At 44.5% G+C, this 20,179-nt stretch overlaps 1 protein-coding gene across 1 annotated transcript in view; it reads left to right on the top strand.

Annotated features, from left to right (window-relative positions):
- LOC142929661 (exosome complex exonuclease RRP44-like) overlaps positions 1 to 20,179 on the top strand; it is a 32,920-nt gene that overhangs the window by 11,026 nt on the left and 1,715 nt on the right. Inside the window, exons 4-6 of the mRNA XM_076071361.1 lie at positions 16,722 to 16,886; positions 18,123 to 18,281; positions 19,960 to 20,070. Coding sequence (XP_075927476.1) covers positions 16,722 to 16,886; positions 18,123 to 18,281; positions 19,960 to 20,070 — 435 coding nt within the window. The remainder of the gene's footprint in view (positions 1 to 16,721; positions 16,887 to 18,122; positions 18,282 to 19,959; positions 20,071 to 20,179) is intronic.

Here is a 20,179-nt window from a genome sequence, read left to right on the forward strand (position 1 = left end):
GTTGTGAAGCTGGCTTGGTGGTAGAAGTCAGTCCAGAACATTTGGCCCCACACCTATCACTGTAACGAATCAGTGTTCTATGGGGGCATTCTAAGCGAGGACTGATTGTATTAAAATCTACTTTGATCTACGAATCGTAATGTATCAATAATGTTAACGTGTAACATGCCCCACGGTTTTTCTTAATCTGGAAGGAGAGAACAACGGATGATCTGTGTGCTGATGATGTTGGTGATGATCTCGTAATGGCTGTTCACTTCGAGGAGTGGGAGAGTCTGATGGTGAACCTGGATCGTGCCAATAAGAGGTAGGGCCTTACCATTCGCCATACCAAACAAATCAAAGCAGTACCTGCCTTGATATTTTGTATGTCTTCAAGTACTCCACCCCCTCAACTCCGCATGATAGGTAGTTGTGGAAAGAGTGGAGGTATTCCCATATCTGGGCAGTTGTTTATGACCAGCTCCGATTTCAGAGCGGAGGTCTTACTCTGAATTAGTTCAGTGGCAGATCCTTTTTTTCAGCTGCTTAGCGCTGTATAAAAGTTACATGGCCTATCACTTCATACAAAGCTCTGGTTCTTTTCTGCCAAACTTGTCCTCTCCCTCCCAGCTATAACCTCCCGAAAGCAACATGTGACCTTTGTTTTGGCGTGACAAACACCAGTGAAAGCAAAACACCGAAAGTGTAATGACTACACGTAATGCAAGAATCTCAGTTGTATTTCTCAACGGGTATTGAATATGAAGTCCCAGGAGTGGTGAAGGTGCATCAGCCTGCAGACGCACAGGTGGCAGCGGTGGATTGGCCTGCAGACGTTGGGGTGGTGGTGGATTGGCATGCAGACGCTGGGGTGGTGGCGGTAGATCGGCCTGCAGACGCAGGGGTGTCGGTGGTGGATCGGCCTGCAGATGTAGGGGTAGCGGCGGTGGATCTTCCAGCAGTAGCCGACCAGTGAAGTTCTCGAATACATTTACGCAATTTGCCGAACCTGGTGGCTTTGGCACAGGCGGTGGTGGTGGTGGATCTCCCAGCAAAAGCTGGGGAGGCAGTGGTGCATCTGCCAGCATGAGCTGGGTTGGGATGACGGCGTTGGATCTCCCGGCAGCAGCCGGGGTGGTGGTGGCGGTGTTGGAGATGCCAGCAGCAGCCGGGGTGGCAGCGCTGAATCTGCCAACATCAAGCGCCATAGCGGTGGGGGTGAATAATATGCTAGAAGCAGTCGGGGTGGTGGTGTCGATGCATCTCCCAACAGCATCCCTGGTGGTGGTGGCGGAACTGCATGTGGCTGCCAGGATGGCGTTGGAGGCAGTAGTGGTGTTGGTGGAGACCGTGCCCGTGGCTTTCTCCAGCTCCTTGAGCTATCGACGCATCATTTCCAACTGCAGATGGCGCTCCACATTCTCCCATTTGTATACTTGAGTGCAGGGAAACATTCGACAGTTTGATCAACATTAGCCCCTACACGAGCCTTCTAATCATCGCAACTCTTCAAACTATATCGCTTATATAATGTACATCATTTCAGTCACAGCAAAAATTACATATAACACATCGGGGCTGTGAAAATTACGGCTTCGTATTACCAATATCTTGCCTGTCCAGAGAAGCCCATGAACTAACATTGTACATACAAACTCATAGACTCAGAGGCCCATAGACTGAGTCACAAATAGCAGTGGATAGGGCCCAGAACGGTGTGGTGGTAGTGAAAATATGAACCCAACTGCGTCCTTTTCAATGGAACCAGGGACCCAAGTGTCATCATAGGCTTTCCCTCGCAATCGAGGATTGCCTTCCAGAGAAAATTTGGATTTTCTGTGGGTCCAAAGATAGCTGAAGAGACCAATCTGGGATCGACAGATTCTGCCGCAACTCTGGCACATGTGTCCAGAAATAGTGGTGGGTGGAACTGCATTAGTAAGTCGGGCTGCAGGCTGTTGTTTCCGCCATTCCCACTTTTTCTGTTTCTGCTGTTAAGTTTTAAAATGTTTGGCTTCTTGAAATAGACTCTGCCTCCATCTGAGGTGATCCTGAGAAAGATACTCCCTTGAGTTAGTGTCGATGGAGCACTTCTTCATGTTGGACTTGAGGACATCCTTGAAGCACTTTCTCTGACGAACTACATTCTCCCACTTTTGGTTAATCAAGTTTGACAGTTTTTCATTGAGGCATTGGCGGAAGAGATCTTGCTTAATGGAGTCCTATAAAGCTTCAATGTTAATCTTCTGTAGACATCTCTTCCGATGAAGCCGTCACTTGGGAGCCACTTTTATGAGCATGGTTGAGCAGATGAGTCGATGATCAGTCCAGCCACCAGCAGCTACTAGAATAGCCTGGATGATGCAGACATCTTTGGGATCCTGGGCATGGACAATGACGTAATCGATCAAGTGGCGGTGCTTATATCACAGATGATGCTATGATGTTTTGTATTTGTTTTTCTGGCGTAACAGGGTGTTGATGATTACTCCATTTTCCGTGCATTTAGTCAAGGGAAGGATGCAGTTGGAATTGACTTTACCCACTCCATCTTTCCCGATGGTTCCATTACAGAGGTTTATGTTTCTTCCAACTCTGGCATGCATATCACCGAGCAGAATAAGTTTGTCTCCCACAGGAACAGTAGAAAGGACCTGATCAAGGTTGATGTAACATTCATAATCGGAGTGAAGAATCAGGGCATATACGCTGATGACAGTAGAATATTGGCTCCCCACCAGTGTGAGACATAGAGTCATGAGGCGCTCACTCATCAAGTTCATTCTTGATGGAGAAACCAACTCTGTGCAGCCGCCGCTGTTCTTCCTGTCTGCCTTTACAGAAGAGGGTACAGCCAGCTCCTTGTTCCTTGAGCTGCCCCTCCTCTTCTCGTCGAGCATCATTGAGGGCAGCTACGTCAGTGTTGTGTCGTCTGAGTTTCTGGACCACGATTAAGGTGCAGCATTCTGGGCGTTCACTTTTAGTGTTGTCCATAAGGGTCCTGACATTCCAGTTCCCAAAGGTAATTATCTGACTTTTAGTTTTGTTTCCACCACAGTAATGGGGATCCTTCTGAACGTGGTTATCCAGTCGGGAAGGAGTGAGACAGACTATGTTTAGGGCCACTTTCCTAGCTCCTTCCCCACGTGGGGTGAGCAGAGTGGATCATTTGAAAGGACTTCTTAGTCGCAGGTACAGCTGCAGAAACACACTCTTGCTTCTGCTGAGTGTTAGACGACCTTCTTGTAGCTGCCACTAGAAGCTTCCAGACTTCACAATCATGCTCCCGTCGTCACTAGCTGGTCACCAAAAACATTGTATTGAATGGGCCAGAAGATGTTGTTCCTTTAATGAAACACGCCTGTGCATGATTTATTTTATTGTGGAGAAGCTAATAATTGTTTTTTTTACCCTGTTATCTGGCAACAAAACTGACACCTTTTTTTCACAAGGAGTCATGTTTGCATTGACCACAATACCTGCGGTCGGAATGCAAACAAAAAACATAACTCTGATAATGTATGCACTGTCCTTGAAATTGATTGGTCCACACCCGAGACAGCTTTCCTTAGAGCCTAGTCTCACATGGTGTTGGACCAGATGACGCCAAAAAGCTGTTGTACAGTAGCTTCCACAGTTCTTGAGAGAATGGGACCATGAATCCAATGGCAAGGAGACCAGTACGATTGGCGATATCGTTCTGCTGCAGTCTTGGTCCGCCTTCACAGCTGTTGAGATGTTAACATCTTCCTCCTCCTGCTCTGCCGTTGAGGACTTGTTAACCCATGGCTGGTGGCAGACATGCTTATTATAATGGCGGCCTATACTCGCCATGCGGCAGCATCGTTAAAGGGTATATGTCGCTTTTCAAGAGGAAAACCATTGGCATTTTCAGTCCTAACCACACCCTGGTGGTGCTGTCACTGCTTGGTCCACAACTGCTTATCCGCCAGGGTTGCCGCTACTTATTTTGCAGCTAACGTTCACAGAAGGTCGTTCCACTATCCACCACCTGTGGACGCGCAGGGTCCCTGATATACAATACCCTGGCGTCTACAAACTAAGCCGTGTCTGTGGCAGTAGTTACATTGGGGAAACTAACCGACATGTCTCTGACTGTGTTCATGAGCATAAGGAAGATTTGAAACACGGTAGGACCAACACGGTAGCCTTGGCTGATCATTGTTTTAATGCGGTTGGCTCACACGCCAATTGATTTCTCTAAGACGAAGGTACTTTGTAAGCCCACTGGCTATCAAAAAAATTCGTTCATGAAGCCATCCACATATATAGACACAGTCACAATTTCAACCGAAAGGATGGGTACAAACTCAGCAATCATTGGAAGAACGTCATCAACCAGTTTAAGTCATAACTGGTGTTGTTCTCATCCTGCCACCTTCCGATGTTAGTTTTTATTATCCCCGTAGGTTCGGCTCTCCGATCTTACATTAACAGGTGAAACAAATTTCACACCAACATAGCCCCTTCCGCGTGCTGACCTCGACGTGGCGGCAGCTCTGCGATCTTACATTAACATGCCAATCTCTCACATTAACATAGCCACCTCCGCGCCCTCGTCATGGAGGCCGCTCTCCGATCTTACATTAATGTGCTAATTTCTCACATTAACATCACTAACCACGTCGTTTATGACCCTTGGGCTACACCCATTTTCAACCTTTAAAACAGTCTGCCTCAGCAGCTTTCCCCCTCTTTCTTCTTCTTGATGACGATCACTTGTGTTGTGATTAAAACGTCAGAGTTTTTTGTTTATTTTATTTTTATTAATTTGAACCTATCTACGTGACTTTACCGAAAGACCCAAATAATATGAATTCCTGCAGTCACGAAAGCTTTAAGTCAAGATTTATAGTAATGACTCTTCCTCAGATCTAATTAGATGAAATCATTACCAGATGTATTTGCACCATTCCTACAATGCAAGGCTCTCACGAAGGTGATATGTTTTACAGATGGGTAGAGTGTGCCATGGTTTCACATTAAGGGCAATGCTGCTCTGTGGTTTTAACCAATTGGATAATTGGAAAGTATTATTTAAAGTCTGGTAAATTTGGACTGTGGCACTGACGCAAATGGCCGGCTCTTTTTTGAATAACAACCACCATTAGTTTAACAAGCCTAACTGATAAAACCCAAATGGAAGCCGGTATAATTATATTGCTTAAAACAAATGCTGCTGGGGAATGTTGGTGGGAAAAGCCATTAGGCTGATGTATTTAAACATCGTATTCTGATTTATGTGGAGACACAAAAAGCGAGTTATGCTTCTACAGTATTTGCTTGTGCAAAGCATGGACAATCATTGCCACAGAGACAGAATCAGCTCGGTGGCTAGGAGATGTTAACTACCTCACCTGGTATGGAGGAGGCCGAGGATTTGATCCCGACCCTGATGCCTTTATAAGGAGTACCTTGGATATCGAGGTGGTTACATTTTTGGAAAGTGCAGCAAAAGCCAAAAGCGTGATATTCAATACTTAAGCTTGACCTAAATAATGAGCTTACATACACGGCAACCAAAAATAGACACATCACAATAGAAATGTGCTGTACTGAATGCCAAATTTACTACTATAATGAGCCAAGAATGTCTGTGTCCCGCGCGTGACGTCACTCCACGTCGAGCAGGCCCCCTCATTAATACTCATGAATAGACTAATCTCTCACAATACAAAGGCCACTGCCACAGCCATTGACATGCTAATCTCACAATGCAAAGGCCACTGCCCCAGCCTCTGTGGTTGGACCATCTCTAGCTCCACCCACCTACCTTGATGCACTCATCTCAGGCCTATATAAGACCTTGTCTCAGCAACTTTCGGGTGACGTCACTCCACATGGTGGGGGGGGCGAGGTGCCTCCTCCCCCCTCCTCAGCGTCAACTTAGAAACTCACTACAAAGGCAGAACCCTCACGTCACGCGATCTCCCTAACGCTATTGAGACATCGAAGTAAAAAGGACGTCATGATGAACAAGGGATTATAACCTTTAAATGAAATAGGTCTGTCACCGCGGCCTTACAAATTGCACACAAATGGATGCAATGAATATCACTTCGCGGTCTGATTTACTGCAATAGATTTACTGCAATACACCCATCCTTGGACGGGCAAAAGGCTAGTAAACAAATAATCCCCTCGCCCGCTCCCCACAACGATATCACACAATGATACAGTATCTCCTTGTACAGTATACCCGCTAAAGACCAAAACTAATCCCCATGATAGGTAAATTGATATACATAGAGCTTGCCGGCGATAGGTCTAAACCACGAACTATGAATTCGTGATATTCAAGGGTCTCCCGTATTTGGAGTGTGCATGTTCTCCCCATGGTCACGTATCCTTTTCTCCAGGTCCTCTGTTTTTTTTCTCCACATCTAAAAACATGCGTTAAGATAATTACTGCTATAAATATTCACAAAAGCCACTACGTTGAGCAACCATATGTGGCCAGGCTGCTTCTGGAAAAGAGCTATATATCTCAGTGGGCCTTACCTGGTCAAATAAAAATAGGTCGCTTACAGGAGCTGAATGGATTGCCACATCACAGGGACGCAAGGAATCGCAGCATGGAGAGGGCTTCATCCAGCAGTGGATTGATCCTGGTTTATGTTTTGCAAATAGTAAACTTCAGCGTGCACTTCCAAATGAAGGTGTTTAAAGTGTCTGTTTATCTTATTTGGTTCTTTCGGTAAAGTCACGTAGAATGAGAATAAAATAATAAAATAAAAATAAGATAATAACATTCTCACGACGTTTCGGCCACAACACAAGCGGCCTTCTTCAGGTGAAAAAACAGAACTGTCGGGACGACAGTGCTTCAATGAATGCTGCTGAGATTCGTGGCGTCTTTTAAACTCGGTGATAGGTGTGAATGACCTAGAAAGCAGGAGAATTTAGCAGTGAAATAGCTAGGGATTAGCTTGTGACAAAAAATAGCTGTGTTAAAGTCAAAGTTTACATATCAACAGAGGCATTTAGTATATGGACGCTAAAGGGCCTCCAACTACCCAACTATCATACAGTAAACCAATGTGAGAAAAAAAAGAAGTCTATATTACATCAGTATAATTATTGTACTTGATATGTTCTTCAATAAGCTGAGCTATTAATCACAAAGCAACTGGGTATACACTACACTATATAAACAGGTCCCTGCAGGGTGGGCTGGTAGGAACATTGGAATTTTGTCTTTTGCAGGCTGGTACACTCAGTTTACAACTTCGTTCCTTCCAGTATTAATACCATATAGTAAAACCAATGAAAACCCAAATATAAACTACCTCAATGTTATCAATAAACTCTATATACTCTCCAATCAGCTGAGCCACCAACAATAAGTCGTTATATATCACAATGCCATATTGCGAAAAATGGCGGTTTTTCTTCCCATCAACGACCAGCACCACGGACAACGAACAAGCTTCGTTCAGACGGACGACTCAATCCATGCTCGGGAACGGAAGAGGGAGAGAGACAGCCATAATGCGTTGTTATACTCCATGTTATAACCCATACCATTAACCGTGGTGTGAGAGGTATTAAGAGGCAATATCAGCGAAAGAGCTGCGGTCTGACGGTAACCGTGAAATGCAATTAATTAAGAACCATTGGAAAGATGTTTTAAACCATTTCGGAACTTCATTAAATTTATTGGCTGGTTGGGGAAGCCATATTAAGTTTGCGAGGTCTGAAACTCCAGGCCAAACATAAATAAACTTCCGTTATCTCCGAAAAAGTAAGATGGATTGATGACCAAGCTGTGGAGGTCTGGCTAAATTTATAAGATGTCCATTGTTTCACAAGAGATACATGAATCGGATAAGAAATACACTATTAATTCTTATACACTGGTCCATTCATACAATTAGTATATTAGTGGGCTACATTAGAGAAGATAAAGGGAGGAAAGGAGAAGAGGAGGGCCGGGGTGCCCAGAGCCCAGAGAGTGCCCAGAGGGGCCAGAGAGCCAGGGGCAACCCTGATGTTTATGTTGGCTGGATAGCATGTGCTCCCGTGCATGTGAGGTTGCTCTCAACAGAAGTCGTTCCTTGCACGAGATTGGCTGAAACGCTGAGTAACCACTCAAAGGTATAGTGGTTAAGCAGTGGAGAAGGTATAGTGGAAAAACAGTGGAGATTTCTGAAGCAAAGTTTAAGATTTGCAGTTGTCAAATTATATTGAGCCGATCCATATGGCAAGTGAAAGAAAGAAGACTTGAAGTGTGTTGCTAAAAAAATCTTGAAGGAAAGAGAGGATACATGTGTGCCTCTTGGAGAAGGAAAGGCATTGCTCAAAACTGTGCTGCAAGGTCACGTGCCATGAATCACATGAGTTAAAAAAACGTGACTGTAAACCAACAAGCTTGTGAATAATATTCATGGTGAAGACACCTCTATACGTTGGATGCTGCACTTTGTCTTTTCATAAATGTCATATTGTGCACTGGGTTATGCCTTATTAACCTAAATTCTGAATTTAGCTATTCATGTATTTCTATTACAGTATCACATATTCTTTGGACCAAGTGTCAATTGCCTATTTGATGACTGGTACTCTGATTATTTTTTGCAAATAAGGGACTTGTTTTATTTAAAATGTGTCTGTGTGTGTAGTTGAACAGTGTAACAAATCCATGCGTTACATGTGTAGTGTTGCAGCGCCGACCTGGGCAAGGCCTATGATACAATCAGTAGGCCAGGGCTCTGGATTGTTATTCGTGTTTTCAGAGTTCCTTACCCTCTGCTCACAATGATTAAGGACCTTCACGATGGTCGGCAGGCCCGGATAAAGTTGCGTGCCCGGGAGTCAGAGCAATTTCCTGTTTACAGTGGGGTGTGACAGGGATCTACAGTGAGGGAAAAAAGTATTTGACCCCCTGCTGATTTGTACGTTTGCCCACTGACAAATAAATCATCAGTCTATAATTTTAATGGTACGTTTATTTGAACAGTGAGAGACAGAATAACAACAACAAAATCCAGAAAAACGCATGTCAAAAATGTTATAAATTGATTTGCATTTTAATGAGGGAAGTAAGTATTCGACCCCCTCTCAATAAGAAAGATTTCTGGCTCCCAGATGTATTTTATACAGGTAATGAGCTGAGATTTTGAGCACACTCTTAAAGGGAGTGCTCTTAATCTCAGCTTGTTACCTGTATAAAAAAACACCTGTCCACAGAAGCAATCAATCAATCAGATTCCAAACTCTCCACCATGGCCAAGACCAAAGAGCTCTCCAAGGATAAATTTCGATATTCGTGACAGTGGAGACCTGGGAATATTATTGTGTTATTTTATTTTATCAATTTATTATTTTATTCTCATTCTACGTGACTTTACCGAAAGAACCAAAGAAGACTCTCCAAGGATGTCAGGGACAAGATTGTAGACCTACACAAGGCTGGAATGGGCTACAAGACCATTGCCAAGCAGCTTGGTACGAAGGTGACAACAGTTAGTGTGATTATTCGCAAATGGAAGAAACACAAAAGAACTGTCAATCTCCCTCGGCCTGGGGCTCCATGCAAGATCTCACCTCGTGGGGTTGCAATGATCATGAGAACGGTGAGAAATCAGCCCAGAACTACACGGGAGGACCTTGTCAATGCTCTCAAGGCAGCTGGGACCATAGTCACCAAGAAAACAATTGGTAACACACTACGCCGTAAAGGACTGAAATCCTGCAGCACCCGCAAGGTCCCCCTGCTCAAGAAAGCTCATATACATGCCCGCGTGAAGTTTGCCAATGAACATCTGAATGATTCAGAGGACAACTGGGTGAAAGTGCTGTGGTCAGATGAGACCAAAATGGAGCTCTTTGGCATCAACTCAACTCACCGGGTTTGGAGGAGGAGGAATGCTGCCTATGACCCCAAGAACACCATCCCCACCGTCAAACATGGAGGTGGAAACATTATGCTTTGGGGGTGTTTTTCTGCCAAGGGGACAGGACAACTTCACCGCATCAAAAGGACGATGGACGGGGCCATGTACCATCAAATCTTGGGTGAGAACCTCCTTCCCTCAGCCAGGGCATTGAAAATGGGTCGTGGATGGGTATTCCAGCATGACAATGACCCAAAACACACGGCCAAGGCAACAAGGGAGTGGCTCAAGAAGAAGCACATTAAGGTCCTGGAGTGGCCTAGCCAGTCTCCAGACCTTAATCCCATAGAAAATCTGTGGAGGGAGCTGAAGGTTCGAGTTGCCAAACGTCAGCCTCGAAACCTTAATGACTTGGAGAAGATCTGCAAAGAGGAGTGGGACAAAATCCCTCCTGAGATGTGTGCAAACCTGGTGGTCCAAATACAAGAAACGTCTGACCTCTGTGATTGCCAACAAGGGTTTTGCCACCAAGTGCAGAGGGGTCAAATACTTATTTCCCTCATTAAATGCAAATAAATTTACAACATTTTTGACATGCGTTTTTCTGGATTTTGTTGTTATTCTGTCTCTCACTGTTCAAATAAACCTACCATTAAAATTATAGACTGATCATTTCTTCGTCAGTGGGCAAACGTACACAATCAGCAGGGGATCAAATACTTTTTTCCCTCACTATATGTGAGGAGTCTGTGGGTCGCAACATCACGTACGGCTGGAAGTAGGACATTCCAGACTAAGAGGGTTCATGATGGCAATGTCAACGACACTGAACCAGCCAGCACAACTCACTGCCAATAACACATATCCACATAATTCACTCTTAAGCAATTGTTCAATCAATTAATTGAATCACTACAATTAAAACCAAAGAATCTCCCAGAACAAACACTTCGCACTCTCCTCCGTCAGCCACCTGCATCGACAATAGAAACGCATCAGTCCAGCAGTGGATAAAACCTGGCGTGGGAGGTATGGGGGGGGGGGCGGCTTACACTTGCGGTGGACAGCAGGGGGGTGGCTGGATGCAGTAGCCATTGCAGATCAAGCGGTAGAACTTGTCATCGACTGCCATGCGCCAGGGTAAGGGGCCTCTCCTACACCCACACACATCACACACCGAGCGGCACACACGTCACACCGAGGAGCACGCACATCACACACCGAGCAGGTTGCACAGGGCTCCTTTATCAAGACAAACGTAGAGCAGATTACACCTACTACAATACGCCTGTCACAATGCCCCCCTCTCCCCCCCCCCCCCCAGTTTATGGGGGGGCGCGGGCTTCACTCCCCCCTTCGCGTCAGCCACCCCTAATAAATGGTCCGGTTGCATTGTGAATGCACCACTCGAATGGCGTGCAGTCCCGTGGCGCACTGTAACGGGCTCGTGATTTACTCAATAAAATTCAACGTAAAAAAAAAACGATCCCAAGACATTATTTAAAATAAAGTATGGCCATCGTGTGTCAGCATCACAGGCGAAAATTGGCATGTAAAAAAAACTTCACTGCGACTCACTCAATTGGGATTGCTCGCAGCAAACAGCACTTGACCTGCTTGCAGGTTAGGTGCTGAATAACCGTGTGTCACACAGAGAACAGTTGCCACTGAGGGTGCCCTTTTCAAATGCTTGAGATGAGATGTGATTATCGCGTGTAAATGTACACACTAAAATAACGAAAAAATTATAAGCGAACTATTATCGTTTCAGGTGGCAGGGTGGTGCAGCGGTGATCTTTGACCCTCGCAACAAGAAGGGCCTTGGTTAATTATCCGACTGGCACTTTGCGGAGTTTTCTACGTTCTCCCCATTGTTCTGTATGGGTTATCCAGTTTGCTCACATAGCTAGAAAACACACAATCACAATGTAACTGGGTATTGGCCAAGCATCCCAATGCTAAAGTTACCTGCAAATTACTTCATTGGGATGACACTCGGCAGCAGAGCCGGATGATGGCATTGCTGGGGCCCTATGCCATTGTAAAGTTTAAGAGGCCCCTTCTATGAATGCCTGTATATTTTTGTCAGCAGAATGAAAATAACTGCTTTGGAGAGTCTTTTTTTTCTCACCGATCTTTATTTATTAAACAATTATGTTAAAACTCTAAACCTCGTGTCCATTTCTTGTTTCGTATTTAGAGACCCCCCCCCCCCCCTCTCTTAATGCGAGGCCCTAATCTGTAAGTGTAGCCGGTGTGAGCTCGCCTGTGATGAATCACACGTATAATTGTGCACTCTTATTTTCTATGGGTGGCCAGGAGAATTTATTATTATTTAAGTGAATGCAATGGTGATCAGGGGATTGGATCCAGAGCCCCACGTAGACAGTAGAGTACAAGGGAACGCCCACAATACAGATTTGAGCTGACCTCCGGATTGAGAAATTGAACTGTTTTGTGACGTGGAGGGTGTTTCTGAACGCTATTGTGACCGACCCGTCCCGACGGGAGGAGAGAGGACAGGGTGGACCGGCTGCATGAGCTTACTCTCCGGCACTGCACAGCACAACATCGCCTCCCTACTGCAAAAAAACTCGGCAGGACCCTCCTGAAAATGAAAGTCTTCGGAATCAGTGAGGCCTGTCCTTGGGAGGACAGGCGTAGTCTTGGTCGTCACAAGCGAACATTTGTTTCTCCACATTAATTTGTATCCCCGGGTTACCATCAGGGCTGGGCGCTGCAAGCTTAGCTTCTGAGATCTGATGAGACTGGTAGCCGTTTTGTAAAAGGTAATTTCGGCATCTGGAGCCCAAGCATGCAACAACTTTATGCAACTTCTTGGTTATTTTGGTAAAGTCACGTAGAATGGAAATAAAATAATAAAAATAAAACATAATAAAAAATAAAATTCTCACGACGTTTCGGCCACAACACAAGTAGCCTTCTTCAGGTGAAGGAACAGAACTGTTGGACGACAGCGCTTCAATAACTGCTGCTAAGATTCGCAGCGTCTTTTAAGCTCGGTGGGAGAGGTAAAGCGCCTTGACAAAGGAGTTTACATATTAAACAGGAGAATTTAGCATTGAAATCGCTGTGTTAAAGTGTTGGATCAGCAGGGTGTTAAAGTCAGAAATTAGCATGTAACTAGGAGATTAGCATCATGTTAATGTGAGGGATTAGCATGTGACTGGTCACGGAAATAGCTATGTTAAAGTCAAAGTTTACATCTCAACAGAGGCGTTTAGTTTATGGACGCTAAAGGACTGCAACTACCCAACTATCATACAATAAACCGATGTGAAAAAAAATAAGTATAAACTACATAAATGTTATCAATAAACTCTATATGCTCTCCAATCAGCAGAGCGCTTCAATGAACGCTGCTAAGATTCGCAGCGTCTTTCAGGCTAGGTGGGAGAGGTAAAGCGCCTTAACAAAGGAGTTTACATATCAAACAGGATAATTTAGCATTGAAATAGCTGTGTTAAAGTGTTGGATCAGCAGGGTGTTTAAGTCAGAAATTAGCATGTAACTGGGAGATTAGCATGATGTTAATGTGAGGGATTAGCATGTGACTGGTCACCGAAATAGCTATGTTAAAGTCAAATTTTCCATCTCAACAGAGGCATTTAGTATATGGACGCTAAAGGACTGCAACTACCCAACTATTATACAATTAACCGATGTGAAAAAAACTAAGTATAAACTACATCAATATAATAAATGTACTCAATATGTTCTTCAATACGTTGAGCTATAAACATAAAGTAACTAAGTATACACTACACTATATAATGAATACCATATAGTAAACGAATTAATAAAACTAAAATATAAACTACATCAATGTTATCAATAAACTCTATATACTCTCCAATCAGCTGAGCTACTAACAATAAGTCATTATACATTACAATGCCATATGGCGAAAAAAAGGGTGGCAGTTTTTTCCTTCTTTACAACGTTAGCACCATGGAGAGCGACGAGCCTCGTTCAGACGGACGAGTCCATCCATGCTCGGAACGGAGGAGAGGGGAGAAACTGCCACGATGCGCTGCTCTGTCCTGTGTTGCGTTACAACCATGCCATAAACTAGACTACTATACATTGTAATGTTATACCTTCCAATCTAAACTACATTGTATAATATCGTATACACAGCCCAATGTAAGTTCGAACATTATGCAGTATATTGATATGCCTCCAACTAAACCTTTTCCTACATTACACAACTATACACCGTAATATACACTACCATAGACAAACTCACCCTTGAATTATACAATGCGTTACTTTACACTACCCTATACTTTAGACTGTAAAATGTTAGACTTGTAATATTACACTATGTATTATTCTACCAACCCTACTGTATACCACACTGCTGTATATTCACTATACAATTACGATACTATATATTGCCTTATGAATTATGTTAAACATTACAGTGTTATACTATTTTGTATTATTATTTAACATGCTATAAACCATACCATTGATCGTCGTGTGAAGAGGCAGTGCCCGCGAATGGACTGCGGTCTGAAAGTCACCATAAAATACAAGCCGGATGGCTTGCAGAGAACCTCCGTCTTGGAGAAGTCAATGTCATGTGAGCCCACTGAATTATAACAGTGATCTGCCACGGCTAAGGTGTTGGTCTACAGTGTTTCAAGTCTGCTTTATGTTCACGGATGCGGTCCGAGATATGTCGTTTGTTTTCTCCAATGTAACTGCTACCACAGAGGCAACTTAGTTTGTAGACGCCCGGGTACTGTATGTCTGGAACCACATCTTTTACAGACGGAACCAGATCACGGATTTTATGTACTGTGTTGAATCGGACCTGGATCTTGTGTTTATTCAGGATTTTGGAGATTTTATTTGTGACCCCCGCAATGTAGGGTAAGGTGATGGTTTTGAATGGCTCCTCAAGAGGATCCTTCTTCATGGCTGGAGTGATGGCTTTGCGGATTGTGTAGTCGGAGTAACCATTAGCCTTGAGAGCTTGGTGTACATGCTTGAGTTCACTGGCAATGTGTTCCTGGTCGGAAATGCATTGGGCTCTATGGTATAGAGTCTTGATGAGGGAGTTCTTCTGGGATGGATGGTGGTGGGAATCCGGTTTTAAGTAAGCATCCGTATGGGTAGCTTTACTGTAGACACAGTGGCTCATTGAACCATCAGGTCTCCTTTTAATTAGGACATAAAAAAGGGTAGCTTGCCATCTTTTTCTACTTCCATGGTAAATCTGTTGGCTGGGTATATGGAATTGATGTGGTCGAGGAATTGGTCTAGAGCAGGCCGGCCATGTGGCCAGATGACAAAAGTGTCATCCACGTACCTCTTCCATAACGTCGGGTGTAGAGTGGCAGTCTGGATGGCGTCAGTTTCAAATTTCTCCATGAAAACGTTGGCTACAACCGGAGATAGGGGGGAGCCCATTGGGGTGCCCTCAGTTTGTTTGTAGAAAGTTCCATTCCAGGTGAAGTATGTGTTGGTTAAGCATTGTCTCACCCGGGGGAGTACATCAGTATGCAGTCCTTGATGAACCAAGTCTTCAGTGATTGCGATGGTGTCAGGTATCGGAACTTTGGTGAATAAGGAAACCACATCAAAACTGACAAGCAAGTCGTCTGGGGACAGGGAAATGCCCTTGACCACACGTCGCTCTGCACCTTGTAGAGCCCATGGAACATGCTTTCTGGAGACATGACCGCATGGCCACAAGCACAACAACAATACGTTCAGTAAATTCAGTTCAGGGCGATGCTTCGCGATTTGTCATACGTTTTTTTGCGTGAGGCCACATATTCATCTGGCCAAATTAGCGTCATCTAGCCCTCCACTACCCTGAAGGGTTAAATGTGTAATGATATCACGGGATGTCACTGTGTAGTGCCAGGTGTAGTACCGGCCCTAGAAGGGCTCGGTCAGCGCTGATTGATCAGCTGGATGGCATCACGCTTGGCGTGCAGTGCCAGCCCGACAGGATAGGGTGTGGGAATGCCGGCCGTAGGAAAGGGGTTACTAAAGGCCATGGCACTCTGGTTGACCCGAGAGGACACGTGATCGGCTAAGTCTACAAAGGGGCCCCAAGTGGGGGCTAGGGGTGGTCACGTGGTCGGGGTCCAGATCCTGCTGCTCGAGGATTCTAGAAGGTGGTCGTGGCCAAGGGCGGAGCCAGCCACGCCACAGAGAATATAAGCCGGGTCCCCCAGAGGGACTGGCGTTGTTGTTCATCTTGAAGAAACCTTTGTCTGCGTCTACGTTCTACCGAGTCTCCAACACGTGGACCTGGACCCGAGCTGTGGTCCCGGTCTGTCGTAGCTAGTCATGTTGTAATTAGTGTAGTTAGCCTGGTGGTCACCACCACAGGTTATTCTGGGCCAGAGTTACCCCGTGTACCACATGGTGGGGGGGGGGGAGGGGAAGGCGATTTGTAAAATTGCGCCATATTTTAAACTGTCCACAACATTTACAGTTTGAGTACTCAAATGGATTCACTCTTCAACACACCGGTGGGCCAAAGTAGTGAATTATTTGTCTTTTGTCAACGTGACACTTTTTTTGCTGATTGGCTGTGTCGGGTGGTGGAGGGTTACGACACATTTATAAATAACGCGATCTAACCCAAAAACCTTTATTATGAATCAAATAAATCCTAGATTTATAACGTGGCATATTTAGAAAAAATCAGAGACGGAAGGGTGAAACTCTAGAGGTAGCTCTATGATATCCACTTTTGTGGAATGTTCTCTAACACAGATGGCCGTACTGCTCTGAGATAAATCAGACTGGATCCTTCGTCTCGTTACGTGATGGCGGTTGCAAAATTGTTGTTGACGCGTGCATGTGCCGTGCGTGTGCTGTGTACGTGTGCAGGATGTGGTGGAGTCCCGGGTAATCTTCCCCGAACATCTCACGCTGTCCCAGCTGCAGCAAGGTGTGCGCTCCGGCCGGTTTGTCCAGGGAACCTTCCTTGCGAGTCGTGAGAATTACCTGGAGGGGACTCTGAGGGTGCGAGGGGACGGTGACAGTGATAAAGAGGTACACGTTTCACAAGCCTGCGTCTGGAAGGAACAATGCTGTTCAATCGTATCTGTGTGAGTTTTAAAAACAAATTTATAATGAAGCAGTGGCATAGCGTTCTTGGCATGAGCAGTAGCTCTTAACCTTTACTGCAAGGCTGCAGTAAAGGTTAAGAGCTACTGGGCTAAAATATTTGTATTTTGAACGTCTTTGCACCCTACGTAGGTGTCGTAGCCTGGCTCCTGCCCCCCCCGGCCTGTGGGTCCTGGTGCAGTTGCACTGCCTGCACACTCGATAGCTACGCCACCACAACCACAGTATATACGTTAATTGTGACTACTTTAATAATAGGGTTTTTCCCTTTTTTTCTGGCAACAAAACTGAAACCTTTTACAAGGAATCATGTGTGCATTAACCACAATACTTGTGCTCAAAATGCAAACAAAAACACACACTATGATAATATATGCATTGTCCTTGAGACTGATTGGTCCACACCAGGGATAGCTTTCTTTTGAGCCTCGACCCAATTGGTGCGAGACCAGAGGACGCCAAAAGGCGTACGCATATATTGCAAAAATTATCAGTGTGTTTTTGTTTGCATTTTCACCACAAGTATTGTGGTTAATGCACACATAATTCCTTGTAAAAGGTTTCAGTTTTGTTGCCAGAAAAAAGGGGAAAAACCCTATTATATTTTGGTACTGGCAAAGGAGGTCTAATGATGGTTGTGACTACTTTGTTAACAAAATGAATGGTCTATTTCCACCTCCAAAATGTAACGTTAAATAACAATTAGGTACATTGGCCCTTTGTTGGAAAAACAACCCAGTCCAGAAATTGCCCTGCTTGAACATATGTTACTGAAAAACATTGGTTTCAGAAGATTCATGGGCTAATGGTCCTACATTTTAAATTGTTTATTCGTGGTATTAAAACTCTTGTACAGTAAAACCTTGGATTGCGTGCATAATTCGTTCCGGAAACGTGTTTGTAATCCAACGCACTCGTATATCAAAGCACTGGTATATGAGTTGTGATCACGTGACGCTCGGCATTACAAAGCTGCTCTTATTGCAAGACCCTCGCTCGTTTATCAAATTAATATTCATTAAAAATTTTGCTCGTCTTGTAAAACACTCGCAGACCAAGTTACTCGCAATCCAAGGTTTTACTGTATATGCTGCTCTCTAACAGCACTTGGCCCAGCGGTCTGTTAAGGCTATACGGGGGATCTTTTTTGTCTCCGTGCAGGTGTTGATCCAGGGGCTGCAGCATTTAAACCGCGCGATGCACGACGACATCGTGTGCGTGGAGATGTTCCCCGAGGAGCGCTGGGTTGCCCCCTCCTCGCTGGTCCTGCACGATGAGGGCGTCGCAGGGGACGTTGCAGAAGAGAATGAGGAGGATGTGGTGAGTGGAGCGTCAACACTGCCGAACCAAAATCAAACCAAGACACCTGCAGTGTGCGTGTCTCTCTCCCCGTGGTCGCATGGATTTTTCTCCAGGTCCTCCGGCTTTTCCCTCCACAGTTACAATCTGACATGCACTTAGAGTATTTGGCTGCTATCAATTTCAAATGTGATAAGATACTTCATTGAACGATCATTTGTGGCCAGGTCACTTAAAAAGAGCTATGTAGCTCTCAAGGTCCTTACCTGGTAAAGTTATTTAGTTTATAGTTTTTAAATAGTTTTAATATAGTTTAAACAAAGAATAACAACAAAGACTCAACCACTTCAAGAGAGACCTTAAACATAATGAACACCGTGTGACCAGACAACAATCCACATTAGAGATGCTGTTAGCTTGATTTTGCGTTTATTAAATGACTTTACATTACATTACTTCAAAATCAAGTCAGGAGTGCTAATCATTTCGTACTATTTTTGTATGTACGTAGGGGTTATTTGACCATACTTCGGTGCGGGTTGGTGAAGGGGGGGGGCATAGATCAGGAGCATAGAAGGACGGGACAACAGTTCATTTTGCTGTACTGCGCTCTGCTGCCAGCCATTTTGGCGCAGAGCCTATACCACCTGTTATGCATATCCAGGCTCAACACAGCGTCGCTTCCACGGTCTGAGCTCCTTTTTAGTGTTTAGTTTAATTAACTTAATTAGAACTCAAGAGATCAGGACACGTATCATTTGCGAGAGTGACCTGGGTCACAGGGTGGCCTCTATATTGAAAACTAATTTCTTTAGAACTGCTTTTTGTATTTAGATTGTTGTCCTTTCCGCGCACCTCCGATTAGCATGGTTGGCTGTGTATGGTGCGAAATAAGTTCTACATGCATACATACCACAAGGACAAAATACAAAACATAATAAAGTACAGCAATGAAGTTAATTGAAATTGCCACGAAAACAACCGTGGTTTATGAAAATTCGACAATATTGCACAAACATAAACAAGTGTTAGATATTAAATCGCATGTAGTGCAAGTTGGCTTGGGCAAATTATTTATAGACTGATCATTGCATAGTTATACTTATAAAAACGTTACGTAAACATTAAACACATATAGGGTGACTGTTGTGCTAAGCAGGTAAGAGAAAATGTCAATCAGTGAAATCATAAAGAATCGAGAGATTAAGCATCAAATTGTGAATTAGATGGGAGGGTAACCTTTGTTGTAGATAATATTGGTCGCAAAAGCTTACGCGTTTTTTTTTTAAACGTGTGGTATCTGATGGGCGTGTTCCGGTTGATTCTATCAATTGCCAGATCTGTTTTAACTTATCAATATTTACGGAGGACTCCTCACTGTGATCTTTTGTCATTTTAACAAAGCGGCAGTCTCATTATTGACATTGATGAGACACAGCTTGAAACCACATCCGCAGGTTAAGCGCTATTGTTTTGGATTGCTCCTTCCCCTTCAAGCCAAATTGTATTGTGTTATGCAATGAATTGGGTAAACAATAGTTATTTCATTATTTCAGTGTGTGAGAGAGACGCTAATGTGGTGCGTGCTCATTTGAGTTTGCGTTGTCATCTCCCGGTGCTATCCCAGCTGCTGCTGCTGCTGTCGTCGCTCTTGCTTAGATTACGCAACACGATGTTTGTCCTTTGTTTTGGTCTCCAGCTGAAAGCCGAAAGTGGGAAGATGCGTCGGCCCACTGGCAAAGTGGTCGGCATCATCAAGCGGAACTCGAGGCCGCTGTGCGGCATGCTCATGCCCAGCCCAATCAAGGAGGTGGGCTGATCTGCATGTGTGTGTGTACGTGTGGGGAGCGGTGATGTAGCGGTTAGCGCGCTGCGCTACGAATCCTGGGACCCGAGTTGGATTATATTTATCGCTCATA

Source organism: Petromyzon marinus, chromosome 33 (assembly GCF_048934315.1).
Source record: "Petromyzon marinus isolate PM22_M1 ecotype Great Lakes invasive population chromosome 33, UKy_Petmar_22M1.pri1.0, whole genome shotgun sequence".
NCBI lineage: Eukaryota > Metazoa > Chordata > Hyperoartia > Petromyzontiformes > Petromyzontidae > Petromyzon > Petromyzon marinus.